At 44.8% G+C, this 15,547-nt stretch overlaps 1 protein-coding gene across 1 annotated transcript in view; it reads right to left on the bottom strand.

The window, feature by feature from the left end:
- Positions 1 to 15,547, bottom strand: part of EIPR1 (EARP complex and GARP complex interacting protein 1) — a 202,779-nt gene that overhangs the window by 3,923 nt on the left and 183,309 nt on the right. The window contains exon 8 of the mRNA XM_066597732.1: positions 12,645 to 12,812. Within this exon, the coding sequence (XP_066453829.1) occupies positions 12,645 to 12,812 (168 nt within the window). The remainder of the gene's footprint in view (positions 1 to 12,644; positions 12,813 to 15,547) is intronic.

The raw sequence follows: 15,547 nt of genomic DNA, 5'->3' as shown, positions 1-15,547 counted from the left end.
AGCATTCAAAGTGACGTGAACTTTATTCTACGTTTTACTACTTTCCTTAAAAAAAAAACCTTTTTTTTAAAAAAAAGCTTTCTTTGTCAAAATCTGAAACCCATACCATTTTTTTTTTTAAATCGATTTGGCAGTGTGATGGATTGTGCGTGTTTATTGAAATTAGGGATTCATTGCTGTTCTGTCGATTTGGCAGTGTGAGGGATTGTTTTTTGCAAGGAACGATAAAGTTTTGGGGTGCACTTTCAGCTTTTTATTTAATTTTTTGGGGAGCCAGAGTGCCAAAAAAAAGACCTTCACAATTCTGGGATTCTGTCCTTTTTTTATTCTTTACTGTATAATGTTCACCGTGGGTAATAAATAGTATGTGTGTGTGTGGGGGGGGGGGGGGGGGAGGGTTCATTCTTTAGAATTTTTTGAAAGTAAAAAAGAAAAAATATTTTGCTTTAACTTAATATTTTTAATTAGTTTCCAATTTTTAACATGTTATTAAACTTACCCTAATTTTTTTTAGACTTGAATTTCTGATCACTTGATTATTTGAACTATCTACTATACTTTAGTATTGAAGCATATGGTGATTTTCAACGTTACCTATTAATCTCTGCCATGCATGGTAGGCAAGGCAGCACTGGGAGCCTTCACTTGGCTTTGGGCTGCCATGCGAACCAATCGGCACCTAATGATTGCATCCAGGAAAGGGGCTTGAGAGGACTTCCCTCCTCTGGCGGGCCGTTTAGACATGCAGTCACAATGACTGCAAGTTTAACTACTTCCCAACAGCATCACGCCATCATAAAGGATATATGAAGTGGGCTCAGAAGCCAAGTCCTCTACATACCCAGCTTTTTAAATAGTCAACCGCCACAATGGGAGCTAATGCCAATCGCAACAGTTGCCGATGGCTATGAATTGTCAAAAATAGCTGATAGTCCCGGGTATGAAGAGGTTTTGGCTCTTGAGCCCTTTCCATACACCCTTCACGACCGCATGATGTATATTTACATGATGCTTTTGGGAAGTGGTTAAAGCTTTTTAAAGCATCCGATCAAAATATGCAAAATAAAAATTTCCTGAAAAGAAAGTGTTAATTATACCCCAAGACAGGTGTGGTTGGCTATGCTGTGTTCACGCTCCATACTTGCTCTACAGCTGAAGCAGCCGGGGCCGGCCCCACCATCGGAGGCAGTAGGACGCACACTGTTATAACGTGCTGTCCTGGATTTTATTTTGGTTCTTAGTCATTATGGTAAAATGCAATGTTTGTTTAATACAGTGTGAAATTGTTTCAAATGCTTTGTCTCCGACGCTTTCCTTCCTTTCTTTGCAAGCGGTTGTAAAAGCATTTTGGTTATCGGGTGTTATAGCGGCTTAGAGCTGTTCTGATATTAAACTCCATGAAATGGGCAGGCTTCTACACATGCAGCGTCTTATATGCTTCTACCGAAATCTCAGCTTTTCTTGACATTAGCAGAGATTGAATCTTTTCAAAGAACGATTTATCAAAGCCCTAACGTGTCGGGATTTACCTCGAGTTTGAGGCCGCGTTTATTCGGATTTGCATCAAATGCTGCCATCAGTATTGCATTTATCCAGCACATATGAAAATGAGGTGGAAGATATTCTTTACAGTGTAACATAGAAATCATCAATATCTACTAGGAGACATCTCTTTCCTTCTAGTATATGGAAGCTTTCTTAATACTAAAGCCAAACAGGTTAAAACTGGGGTGTCCGGCTACTGGACAATCCCTTATCAATAGGACATGCTTGATGAAAATAGTAAACAGAAGTATACTTACCCCTCCGTGGACACCGGTATTCAGCGCTGCAGCCCCACTGTGGTCCCGGTGATTCCTGTGACAGATGATGTCACAGGAAATCTGCTGACCGATGTAGCCAATGAAAAGCTGCAGCGTCACCGCCTGTTTTTATGGTGTTCCGCTCACATCCTAAATGTCACGATGCCAGTAGTTTAAGAATGTGACGTCATCTAGCACAACAAACCCTGGTAACAAAGAAGGGTGCAGCACTGGATTGTGGCGGCCACAGAAAGCTAAGTACATATCTCTGTTTATTATCTTCACACAGGGGGTCCTATTGAAAAGGGGTTGTCCACTTTGGAAAACTTTTTTTTTGTTAGCAGTGTCTGCTGATGACAGACAGGAAGTTCCATTGGCTAGCAACTGACTATAATCTGGTAGTGAATTTGGCAACAATTGCTCAATTTCCCTTCAGCGCCATCACAGGGGAAATTAAGCATTACACAGTATCGATTCAAGTAAATAGACTATCCATATACAGGCGTATTTGGTCCTCCAGCAGAAGGGATGGTCTATGAAGTGGCTGTCTGACTGGCTAGTAGAGGGGTGTCTTGAATACTATTTCACTTGCACAACATTCTGTAATTTAGGTGCTAATGTTTCTGGGGGAAAAAAAGAAGAACTCTTCTTTTAATCTTGGACAAACCCCTTGAAAGGGAATGCGTCATCAGAAAATGACTTGTCGTATAAATCAAGTTTCTATGTTAAAGAATTCTTAAGTTTTTACAAGTTTTCTAAAATACGCCAGGTTCTCCTTACTTATTCCTTTGCTTATGTTTGCACCCTGTTTCACGTCTGTAAGTTCTGATTTCCAGGTGGTCTTCCACATTTTTCCTTTGTCTTGCTATTTTCAATCCACTTTCAGGGAGGGGATGTATAGCAAGCCTAGCATTCTGCCAGTAGTTCATGTCCTAACTTCCTTACCCCTACTTTCCATGCTACATTGCACTGGTCTAATCAGCAGGGAGGCAGTATCTGAATGCCCGTCCCTTTGCTCTCCCAAGGTGATCAAGCGTTTAGAGACACTCTGGCCAAATGGTTAGTAAAACCACTATAATGTGTACACAGACAGACACACACAGACAGGAGGGGCAGAGACTGTGGATATAGTTATCACAATGTCTGCAGTTCTGTCTGTCTGCAGTCTGTAAGTACAGGGGAGCCTCCTGTGAGGGTTCCCTTTCCCCCTGTTACTATGGAAAGGTCCATGTATCCTGTTACTAAGGAAACTCTGCACCTAATGACAGAGAGTGGATTACAAAGAAGCTGGATGGATCTAGCAGCAGCCACTTGAAATGTGATTTACAGTGATAACAAAATTATTTGTGGGACATCTTAAATAGCCTTGCCTCTAGTAAAGTCCACGGGATTAACTACTCCTCTCTGCTTTTTCCTAAATATCTTTTCATGTGTCTACCCTCCCTTTTTCTGTTAGTTACATCCCTTTTGTTGTTTTGTTGCACACAGCGCTACAGTTCAGCGCATGGTACTTAGTTTTATTCTATTGCATAGTACCTGCTTCTATGAATACAAATGTAACCTGTTTGTTTTAGGCCAGGATGATTAAAAACCTCTAAGAGTCTTACTTAATATTCGCACAGCGATGTTTTTTTAGTTTTCATACAATGTTCCTTTTACGCTGAGCTATTTCTACTGTAAAATTGTTATGTTATGGTGTTACGTTGTAAGCTTTATTTTTGTACGTATTGGTTCTTTGTATGCGATTTGACACATTTGTCTTTTTTGTTTGCACATTTTTGAAAAATTTATTAAAATTACAAGTTTAAAAAAATCCTAAAATACTGTAGTTTTCACTGTCACTGACCTCTAAGCTTACCTCCTCCCCCTCCCTTCACGATAACCTCTGCAAATGTCAGTAAACATGCCCACAACACTCTCCCATAGAAATTAATGGGTCTTCTCATGTCCATTGTGTGAATGGACATGAGAAGACCCGTTAATTTCTATGAGAGAGAAAGGCTGAGAGGAGACTTAATAGTGGTCTACAAATATCTGAAGGGCTGTCACAGTGCAGAGGGATCAGCCCTATTCTCATCTGTAAAAGGAAAGACTAAAGCAATAGGATGAAACTGAAAGGGAGGAGACACAAATTAGATATTGGACAGTGAGGGTGATCAATGAGTGGAACAGGTTGCCACGGAAAATGGTGAGTTCTCCTTCAATGGAAGTCTTCAAACAAAGACTGGACAAATATCTGTCTGGGATGATTTAGTGAATCCTGCATTGAGCAGGGGGTTGGACCCGATGACCCTGGAGGTCCCTTTCAACTCTACCGTTCTACAAGTTTATGAATGGCCCATGAGGCTTTATAACACGTAACTGAATGCTCTTAACTGCAGTTCAGGCAAGATAGGTTTAAATATTGTTTTATGTGAGTATGGCTATCTATAATCAGAAAATAAAATGAGATTGGAAAAATGAGATACTTGATGCTATCCTATTTTAAATAGTCAAAGAAATATAGGTGATGCATTGCCTTTAAGATTTTGCAGTTGTGAGTGGCAACAGATTGCAGCTGAGACGGGTGGGCAGTTATGAAAGTATTGGCTCCTCATTGGCAAGAAGTGGCAAGAATGAGCTTTCTTCATTAAAATGTAAACAGGATTGATCATTCTGCCTTTTTACTGACTTCACTAATTGGCTTTAGCATTGCATGTACATGTTTTTAAGGCAGTGTCCCAACTGACCGCCAGGCTCCTGCTCCAACTGCCAGGATCAGAGAAACCTCAGATCCTGGGTGTTTAACCCTTACATGCCACAAGCATTAGCAACTGGAGCATGTAAGCAGATGACACGGAAAGGGGGCTCCTTCTGTCACCTACTGGCATTCCATACAGCAATTGCAAGGAACCAATGTGCTCCCATGGCAGATGGATGCCTGACAAAGGCCTCCATTCTGCTAGGCTGATGTCATAAGCATAGTAGAATGCACTACATAAGTAATGCTGTGTAAAATCTTAGCGTTTGAACGATTGTATCTTCAATTCTGCTTGTGTTTAAATAATTAAAAAATCCAGTGTAAAAAATATACATTTTCACCGCAAAAAAACCTTTTTTTTTTTTAAACTCGTTTTATTGAACAGCATGTATTTTACATTACATGAATAAGCAGTTTCTCAAACAATGTGCATTTACATACACTAACAAGTGATTAAACTTTACATACAACAGAGAATTCTTTGGTAACAGTGTTCAGTACTCAAGTGTGTTACATTTCTTTTACAATTACTCAGCCTTTCTCAGTATATACATCTGTAATATTCATAGCTTTATTGCTCATTTTACCTGCCAAGTCTGGGTGTATTCTGTCTTAATAAATTTTGGAACATTTCTTGCGTGAAGTTTGTGTTTGTTGTCCCGCACCAAATCCCCCATACCTTGTCGAATTTTTCAGGGTGTTTCCTGTTTTTGTATACTATTTTCTCGTATGGTAGGATGGTATTGATAATACTCTGCCATTTTGTAGCTGTCGGAGGGCGCCTGTCCATCCATCTCAGCGCTATGACTTTGCGGGCATAAAATAATGCTTTAGTGAGGAATATTTTATCATAATGCTGCCATTGCTCCTCATCTATGATCCCTAGCAGACACATTGCTGGATCCAGCGGTACTGGTATTCCCATCAGTTGGGTCAGGAACTCTGTGACCTCTTCCCAATACGTGTATACCCTTGGACATCCCCATATTAGGTGGTTGAAGTTTGCGCTTGTAGCGCTGCATCGGTGGCACTGACTGGACACTAATCTGTTCATTTTATGGAGTCTAGTTGGTGTTAGATAACATTGATGTAAGATATATAACTGGGTCAGTTTATTGTTCGCGGCTGGCGAGACCCTGGTGTAGGTGGCCATTGCGGTCTCCCAGTCCTCATCAGTCAGTGTTGGGATAAGTTCTCTCCATTTCTCCAGTACCACCATTTGTGTACCAGGAATCTTAGAGTATAACAAGTGTGTATATAGTTTTGAGATTAAGCCCCTAGGGCCCTGTGTGCGCAGTATGCCTATTAATGGATATGTGGAGAAGGGTCTTCTGGGTTCTGGGAATTGCGCAGTCAATGCATGTCTGAGTTGCAGATATCTAAAAAATCCTGTTCTAGGTACCTGGTATATCTGCTGTAATTGCTCAAAGGAGACTAGTGTTCCGTCAATGTATAGGTGTTCCAATGTGATGATTCCCAGATTTAGCCAAAATTGTCTGTCTGGGAGGTTCAACAAGTGCGGTAGCGCTCTATTGTTCCATAAGGGGGTTTCCAGGGGGGTGTCCTCCTGCCCCGTCAGTTTCCTACATGTCCTCCACACACTTACCGCGAGCCTGTGAATGGGTAGCATTGGTTTCGTCAACAGCCCTGGTTTTTCCAAAATAATCCAAAGGGATGCCTCCGAGAGGAAGTACATCAAGTGGTGCTCGGAGTTCGGGAGAGGGGCGCCCGACAACCAGTGACGTATATATCGGATCTGTCCTGCCAGGTAGTATATTTTGAAGTCCGGCAGCGCCATCCCCGCTAGCTCTTTAGGCCTCTGTAGAGTTTCCATACGGAGCTTGGCTCTAGCCTTTCCCCACACGAACGATGTTATTAATGAGTTGGTGGTTTTAAAGAATTTTTGTGGCACAGTTATTTCTGCATGTTCTAGCCGGTATAGGTATTTGGGGAGAATTATCATTTTAATAAGATTTATTCTCCCTGCCACAGATAGTGGCAGGGAGCTCCAAGCTTTTAACTTTAGTTGCAGGGTTGTTATTAGGGGTGCAATGTTTAGATTAAGACTTTGAGTGTGGTCCCTGGTAATGTAGACTCCCAAGTATTTGAATTGGGGGACAATTTGCAGGTTATGGTATACCTCTCCCACCCCCCAGTCCTCCTCTCTCAGCGGCATAAGGGTAGACTTCTGCCAGTTGATACGTAGGCCCGAGAAATTCCCGAATTCGTCTATCTGGGAGACGGCCAGGGGCAGGGTGTTTTGGGGTTCCGACATGTAGAGTATTATATCGTCCGCATACAATCCTATCTTGTCTTCTCTGGGGCCGATCTGAATCCCCCTGTATAGTGCGTGTTGCCGAATTTTTAGTGCTAGGGGTTCTATAGCGATCGCGAATAGGAGGGGGGAGAGTGGGCAACCCTGCCGGGTTCCCCTGTGAAGTGGGAAGGAGGTGGAGACCAAGCCGTTTGCCACTACTCTCGCCGTCGGTGCAGTATATAAGATGGAGACCCACCTGATGAACGGCTCCCCGAACCCAAACTTCCGCAGAACTTCCATCAAATATGGCCACTCCACTGAGTCAAATGCCTTGGCGGCATCCAATGAGGCCAGGGCCCATCCTTTTCTCCACCTCCGTCCCACCTGCGTAATTACCTGCGTTCTTCTGATATTATCGGACGTAGACATTCCCGGAATAAATCCGGATTGGTCCGGGTGTACAATATCCTTGATTGCTTGGTTCAGCCTGAGAGCCAATACCTTGGCGAGGATTTTATAGTCTGTATTTAAGAGGGAGATAGGTCTGTACGACCCACACTCCTCCGGGTTCTTTTCAGGTTTTAGTATGAGGACTATGTTAGCCTCTAACATCGACTCTGGAAGGCGTCCTTTCTCAAATATATCCTCATATAGTGAGAGTAGTTGTGGTGTCACTTCCTCTCTGTACTGGAGATAAACTTCCACTGGTATGCCATCTGTGCCCGGAGTCTTATTTTTTGCCATGCCCTCCATTGCCTCCTGTATATCTTCCATTGTAATAGGGCCATCTAGTAGGGATCTATGTGCTTCTTGTATTATTGGGAATGCTATGCTGGTTAGGTAGTTCTCTAGCTCTGCTGGGGTATAGTTAATCTGGGACTGGTATAGGTCTTGGTAGAATTGTTGAAACCTTCCTAGTATATCTTGGGGGTCTGTGAGTACTGTGTCCTCAGTTGATTTGACCCTTAGTATAGCCGGGGAAGTAGTCTCTTGTCGAGCCATATATGCTAGCAGTTTACTAGACTGGTTACCTAGCTCGAAAAAGGACTGGCGGGTGAAAAACAGCCTCCTCTGAGCTTTCTCTTTCAGATGCATCAGATACTCTCTACCTACCTGTAGCCATTTATCTCTTTTATCAATTGAGGGACGGGCTATGAATTCTTTTTCTAGTTGTTGGCATTGTTGCGCTAACTGTTCCTCCTCTTTAGCTGCGGTTCTTTTAATGAAAGTGATTGAGGACTTAAAGCATCCTCTAAGGTATGGCTTAAAGGCTTCCCACACCAGCGTCCTATCCCGGCTCTCCTCGTGCGCCTCGTAGTATATCTGAATTTGGTCTATTATTCGGTCATTTGGGCCAAGCAGTGAAAGCCAGAACGGGTGTATCCGCTGATTCCTAATTGCAGGGGGGCCTGGTTTTTTGAGGACCATGCAGAGTGGTGAGTGGTCTGAGACCCCTCTTGGGAGGAATTCTATGGACTCTATTTTTGTAAACAACAAGGGGGATCCAAATATATAATCTATGCGGCTCAGTGCATGATTATGGGCTGCATGGCAAGAAAACTCCTGTTGGTGGGGGTGAAATATTCGCCACAAATCCAGCCATCCCGCCACCGAGATCACAGAGGCCAGTCGGGTCGGGCCCCCGTCTCCCGCCCCCCGAGCACTCCCCCCGAATCTGTCCAGGTGTGGGTCCATGACCATATTCATGTCCCCCATACATATAGTCGTTACATCTGGTGTAAATGAGGCAAATTGTATGCCTTCTGCCAGCAGGGCTGTTGACGTTGTTGGTGGGTTATAGTAACATAGGAGTACATATGGTTCATTGTTTATTTTGGCTCTTACAAAGATGTACCTACCCTCTGAGTCTCTTTTTAACTGTTCTACCTCCCATCTGATGGACCTCTCTATCAATAGAGACACCCCCCTGGAATGCGATGTATGGTGTGAGTGTGCTGACCACTGAACCCATGGCTTTAGCAGGCATTTAGAGGTTTCGGGCGTGAGGTGGGTCTCCTGTAGGCACAACACATGCGGTCGCCAGGAGCGTATTAAGGAGTTTATTATGACTCGCTTCCTGGGGGATCCCATGCCTCTGACGTTCCAGGACACAAAAGTTATCTCAGCCATTGGCGAAGATGGTTTAATTGGGTCCGGATGAGATTGTTTATGTCGTTCTGACCGCTGGGAGACCCCCCACCACGCCCCGCCACATCTCTCCCATCCGCCATGCAATCACACTTCAGTACATTTATAGGAAAAACATTGAACATCTGATGCATATACTCTGTAAACATTGTGGTAGCGTACTACCGACTTACAACTCTTACAACAACTTATAACTGAACAGGTTTTGAATACTGATTATATCCTCGTTGCTTTAGTATTCGTGGCTAACTTTAACTCGGGGTAACCAACTTAGCATAGCTCTATCGTTGCTATACTTGTGGTTCTGTTTGGTTATTGGTACAGTGATGTGAACCGACCATGCCTTGTTATGTTTTAGTTAGGTGGACTCCCTTCCGGAGAGGCGGGAGGGAACAAGAGAGTCTGGTGGGGGGAGGGGAGAATGGGGGGGGAGGGGGGGGGGAAGAGAGAAGAAGGAGGGAGAGAGGAAGAGGAAAAAAAAAAAAAAAAAAAAAAAAAAAAAAAAAAAAAAAGGGGGGGGGGGGGGAGGGAGGCGAGCATGGGGCAGCCATTGCCAGGGGCACTCCGGGGGGAGGGGGTGCCTCCCCCCTCCCCAGGCCAACAGCCCGCAGCACAATTAGGCGGCCCTGTTGGGCCCTTTGTATGTGGTATGAAAGTCCCGTCATCTAGAGGAGGGCAAAAATAATGGTTAGGGTTTGATATACATTACAGTCTCTCTGGCCGTCGTCTGGTGATCAACCATTCTTCTGCCTCGGATGGTGAAGAGAAGAATCGGGTGCGGTCTCCGTCAATCACTCGCAGTCGCGCTGGATACATCATAGAATACGGAAGCTGCAGATCTCTGAGTTGCCTTTTAATATTGAAGAACGAGGCCCTTTGCTTCTGGAGGTCCGCCGAGAAGTCCGGAAAGATGGAGATTGTGGCATTATCATGGCGTAGGGGTCCTCCCTTTCTGGCAGCTTGCAGGATGTTATCCCTGTCACGGGAGTTGAGTAGCTTTGCCAGTAGCGGTCTGGGCGGGGCACCGGGTATGGGTGGCTTCATTGGCACGCGGTGCGCCCGTTCGATGACAAAGACTTGTGATAGTTCTGCGTTAGGGAGAAGTTCGCGGAGCCATTTCTCTAAGAACTCTTCCGGTCTCTGTCCTTCAGTTCTTTCTGGCAAGCCGACTATGCGCAAATTATTGCGTCGTGAACGATTTTCGAGGTCGTCCGCTTTCTGTCTCCAATAGTCGGCCTTCTGCGTAAGATCTCTTATTGCGGCTGACATTGGGGGCACAGTGTCGTCCAGCGTAGATATTCTATCTTCCGTAGCTGTGACTCTTTCTCTTAAGTTTTGAAGGTCTTGCCTGAGGAGACTGACATCCATCTTAACTTCATCAATTTTACTGGTGAGAGTAGTCGTGGATGTCTGGATTGCTGTCAGCAGCTGGTCGGACAGTTGTTGTAGGGTTTGGACTGTCCCTTCTGTTGGGTTTGGGTTAGTGTTCTTTGTCGGAGGAGGTGAGCTCCCCGGGGCCGGCTGCGCGGAGTCGGAGCTTGCATCTTTGCGATTTTCGTTTCTAGCAAATGCCTTTAATTTGTCAGCTGTAGCGTTCTGCCTGGTAGGCCCCATGTTGCTTTGTCAGAGGTATGTAGCGGCCTGTATTTTATAGTGCTGGATTCACCCTCTGTTATCAGCAATAGTGGTCTCTTGCAGGCCTTACGCCCTTGGTTTGGGGGTGCTCTGGGGTTGTTTCTTTGGTCTTTTCTCTGGGTATTATGGGGGGGGTCCCACTCTCTAGGGGCTTGTTTATATAAGGTATAATAACTGCTGCTCCTTTTCTCCCCCTTCCCCCCTGGCACACTTAACTGGTTATTGCTGCTGGCGTTGCTTGTCTCCTTCAGATAGGGGGCCTCTGTGTGGTCTTTTCTCCTGGCCCCTCGCCGCCAGGCTCGCCTGCCCAGTCCACCAGGTACTGGCTTTGTCAGCCGCGGTAGTGTAGAGCTGTTTGTGCTGTTGTATTTGCCGGCACTCCGGCTGTTTCGCCCGGCGCCCGCTCCCCTCTTTATGTCAGTAGAGGTTCGTCGGGCCCGGGTTATTGCTGACTGAGTCTGCCCCACAAGATGGTGGCGGTAGCTGCGGCACCTCGTGGTCTCCCTCCGGATCCCTGCTGCCGGGGGACACTTTATAAATGCCTCAGTGCCCCGCGGCGCCTCCGGTCACCCCCGCCCCTCGCCTTCCGTTATGCGGCCTCCCTATGCGGCCTTCCGCTGTTAGGCCCGTCTGCCCCGTCCTCAGGATGGCGGCCGTATCAGCCGCGGCGCTGAGAGTCCGCCGCCGGCGTCGCTATGGCTGCCGGCGCCACAGACACCTCACCCAGCGCTCGATCTTTTCTCCTCTCTGTATCGGCAGGGGGGGCGACAGGCTCGAGGAGTCGCTCACCGATCCAGGATCCTCCCCGCAAGATGGCGGCCGCAACTTCCCGCGCTCACCCTCAGGATCTTCAGACTGCGGTATCGGGTAGGTGTCACAGCGCTTCGCAGTCCCGCCGGTGGTTCAGGCACTCCGCTCCTCACCCTCCGCTGTGTGCAGCTCCTGGTCCAGAGCCCGCCGGTCGGCTGGTGACACACGCTCCGCACCGGCGGCGCTCCCCGCTCCACAGGCTCGCCGCTAGCTCCGGTTTCGCTGCCCCCCGCTCGCCAGGGGTAAGTGCCTCTGGGTCCAGTCTCTTCCCCCTCTCCTCCGGTGATGTTCTGTCGGGGTTGGGAGTCCTCAGGATTATTCAAGGATGAGTGGTGGTCAGTTTAGGCAGGAGCCCCTCTTACATGCGGCCGGTCAGGTCGGCTGCTTGGCCACGCCCCCCCGCAAAAAAACCTTTTTAAATGAACAAAATACCCAAAAATAATTTTAAAAAGCAACGCAAAATAAATGTTACCGCATTTGTAACTACCCAGAAAATGAAAATATTTTGATATTCATCTCACATGACGGACACTGTAAAAAATAATTTTAAAATGAATGCCAGAATTGCTGTTTTTCTAACATTCACCTCCCAAAAAATGCAATACAAAGAGATCCAAACGTTAAAACAACAAAATGGTACCAATAAAACTACAACTCTTCTTGCAAAAAACAAGACCTCACACAGCTCTGTTGCTTGAAAAATAAAAATGCTATGCATCCTAGAATGCGGTCATGCAGATTCAAGTGCTTTTCCTTCAAAAATGTGTTTTAATTATGCTAAAGTAGTAAAAAAAAAAAAAAAAAATCTATATAAACGTGGTATTGCAGTAATAGTGCTGATTCAGATAAGAAAATTATGTTATTTTTATTGAATGGTGAGCTCTGTAAAAACAAAACCCAAAAAACGATGGTGCAATTTCTCGGGGAGAGGGGTGGGTGTGTGGGTTATCATCTCCCCTCCCAAAAAAATGTAATGGAGGTTATACAACACATTATAAGTACCCCAAAGTGGTGCCATTAAAAAATACAACTCTTCCCACGAAAAACAAGCCCACAACTAGGTCAATAAGTTAAGTGTCTTGCAATGCGACAATGAAAATCGCTAGGTCCTTAAGGTACAAAATAGGCCTGTTACTAAGGGGTTAAAACATCCTATTGGAACTTCTACTTTAGAATCCTACCAGTCACAAAATTACCCGACAGTCTAAGTTACACAACACAAGGATATGATAACTTTATTGTCCTAACTTACTTCTCATCATGCTGATTGTCTTCTTGATCGCTTAAGTCCTCGTCATCAACAAGGTGTCCGAATGGCTCAGAGGAAATGGAGACCATGTTTGACAAGATTACACGACTGTCGCTGCTCCCTGTCAACACCAGCTGATCATGGGAATGGTTGTACCTGACGCTCCAAACCCTGAAATTGCAAAAAAACCAAAGTTTACTCTATTTTACGCTAACGAACTTGTCATTTACAAAGTTGCAACGGCAACCAATATGATATATCCACAGTATCGTGACCACACGAGCCTACAAAGTTTGTAAATGATATCACACCACAATGAGTTTAGCTGTATATGACCATTTCATTGACTTCCATTGAAATAAGAAAGAACATGTCCCTACAGAGGTCAAGGGGTATTCTCCAGTCATGCTGGATGACAAGAAAAAAAAGGAAATTTTATGCCAGTTTTAATCTACTTATTGGATTAAGGAAAGTGGAGGGGTCAATGTCATAGAATGGTAGAGTTGGAAGGGACCTCCAGGGTCATCTGGTCCAACCCCATGCTCAATGACATTGAGCATGGTCATTAACTTTGGTGTGAGTCAAACCTTATATTTCAATTTGCCATGAATAACGCTAGGGCAATATGGTGACTTTTGACTGCTAAAAAGTTTGCAAGACCAAAAATTGAAGTGCAGCCTTGCGACGTTAATGAGGTCAATGACAGTGGGTCGCAAGAAGTGAAAAATCCAAAGAGGTTGGATTTCTTATGATCTATGAACCATAGTCATGACTACATGACAACATGTGCACTGTGACCCCATTCATTTTAACGTGAGGCCGCAAGCCTACATGGTGGTTTCTGGCCAAGCAATGTCTGTCTAAGCCAAAGGTCTCTGTATAGTTCTATCCTACAAGAAAGGAATGGATTCCTATAGTCTACTTCCCCTTCTTCCCATGCTATACATTCTTAAATACTTTAGTCATTCCCTAAAAGAGTAATCCATTGAGGAACAAATGCTCGTTGGCTGCCATTCCAAGCGAAGGCCCGGCATTAGAGATACACCTCATGCTCCCCTCATTGACTTGGCTCTGCACTTACCTCTGCCCGATTGCTGCCCTAGCTCGAGACTAAAATTCACAGAGACTGTTTAGCAAGATATTTTCTTGCTAAAAAGTGCACCTTATAGTCTGAAAAATATAATAAATAAGAAAAATTTTAAAAGAACCAATTTTTCTTATCTTGAAGAGAGACAAATCCCTTACATATCTGTTTGTAGCCAGCATACATGGTCAAAATAATGATTGAAACAATCCATAGTATGACATGTGTTAAAAATATTTTTCTTACACTGAACTGTGTGAGGTTTCCATAGAAACCCCCGGCTATACAGGGCTCTGGGGAGTCGTCCATTTTGACCTTCAAGACAGGCACATCATCTGCTAACGTCTACCGAAGGGAGCGCCTAATCCTCACCTTATTTCAAATATTATTATTAAATGTGTTCTGGAAATACTTAAAATGTTCGAATACAATCATCAGATTTGGTATGACATTTAAAACAGGGAGGTTTTTTGTTGTTAATTGTGGTACCTTTACTTTTACCGTTGACATTCGCTATTTATCATGTTTAAAGTGAGATTGGAATGCAACAAGAACCGAACTGGAGGTTAAGTTCATGAGGATTGGAAGTGCTACGGTTTTCCATCCAGATGTGCCGATGGAAAATGCACAACAGACTATAGTAGTTGCTAGAGTTGAGTGAACTTACTCTGCCGAGCTTGATGCTCGTTCGAGTATTAGCATATTTGATGGTGCTCGTTACTCGAACAAGCATCAAGCCGTGTTCGACCCCGCCCCAGTTTTTGGCTCCTTTTCACGGTGACGTGCCTGTTTTGGCCCCTCCCCGCTGCAGCGCGTGTCAATGGCAATTTTTTTGTCTGGCAGGCAGGGGAGAGAGGGAGAGACCTAGAAAGAAAAAAAAAAGCTCGGGACCCGGCGTCCCACATACAAAAATGCTCGAGTCTCCTATGGTAGTCAATGGGGTTCGTTACTCGAGTAGAGCTCTCGAATTTTACGAAAAGCTCGACTCGAATAACGCGGACTCGAGCATTTGGGTGCTCGCTCATCTCTACTAGTTGCAAAATTTATAAGATTTTAACAAATCTCATTCGCATGCTACAGAAACGGTCAGTCTTTTGCTTTTCACATGGTAAATTTTCCCTGGTTCCCAAGATGGTTTGGTTTACCAGCCCCTTGCAATGAATTGTTAATCCGACACATGACCACTGCAGCTAATGAAAAGTTTCAGGGATCACAGGTGTCGACACGTACATTATCACTGGAGCAGGAAGTATGGAGGCCTCAGGTCCACGGGCGCGTACAGATTCTGAGTGTGGAATCCCGCAGCAGATATCGGCCGTGCCCGCAGACATGTGGCAAAAAAATACATTTACTCGCCTGTCCGGACGCGGACAGATATTCTCTCTTCTGTACAGGGAATGTGCTCAGCACACTGGGCGGCGTGCCGCGCCCATGCGCCGTGCCCTTCCTCTTCTTTTTAAATCTCCTGCTTTCCTGCGGCAATATTAAATACCTGCGGATGCCCAATGATAGTCTATGGGCATATTGAACTGCGGATCATCCGTGCGGGGGACCCAATTGCGGTTTTTGTTTTTTCCAGATTAGTTGTTAAAATCTGTTGTGGATAATCAACAAACAAACAAAAAAACTTACACCAGAATTAGCCTGATTTGGTGCAAATTGTTTCTGAAGATTTGCTGTGAAATTATCCAAGGCAAATCCAACACATGTGAGCTTAGTTTACAGATGTATCAATGCTTAAATTGGATGCGATCATTTTCTGCAGCAAGTTATCTTATCTTAAGCCATTAAATAGCAATTGTTATCTTAACACAACAAAACC

This window comes from Eleutherodactylus coqui, chromosome 1, assembly GCF_035609145.1.
Source record: "Eleutherodactylus coqui strain aEleCoq1 chromosome 1, aEleCoq1.hap1, whole genome shotgun sequence".
Lineage (NCBI taxonomy): Eukaryota > Metazoa > Chordata > Amphibia > Anura > Eleutherodactylidae > Eleutherodactylus > Eleutherodactylus coqui.
Note: the sequence above shows the minus strand (reverse complement) of the source record. Positions and strands in the feature narration are given on the sequence as shown.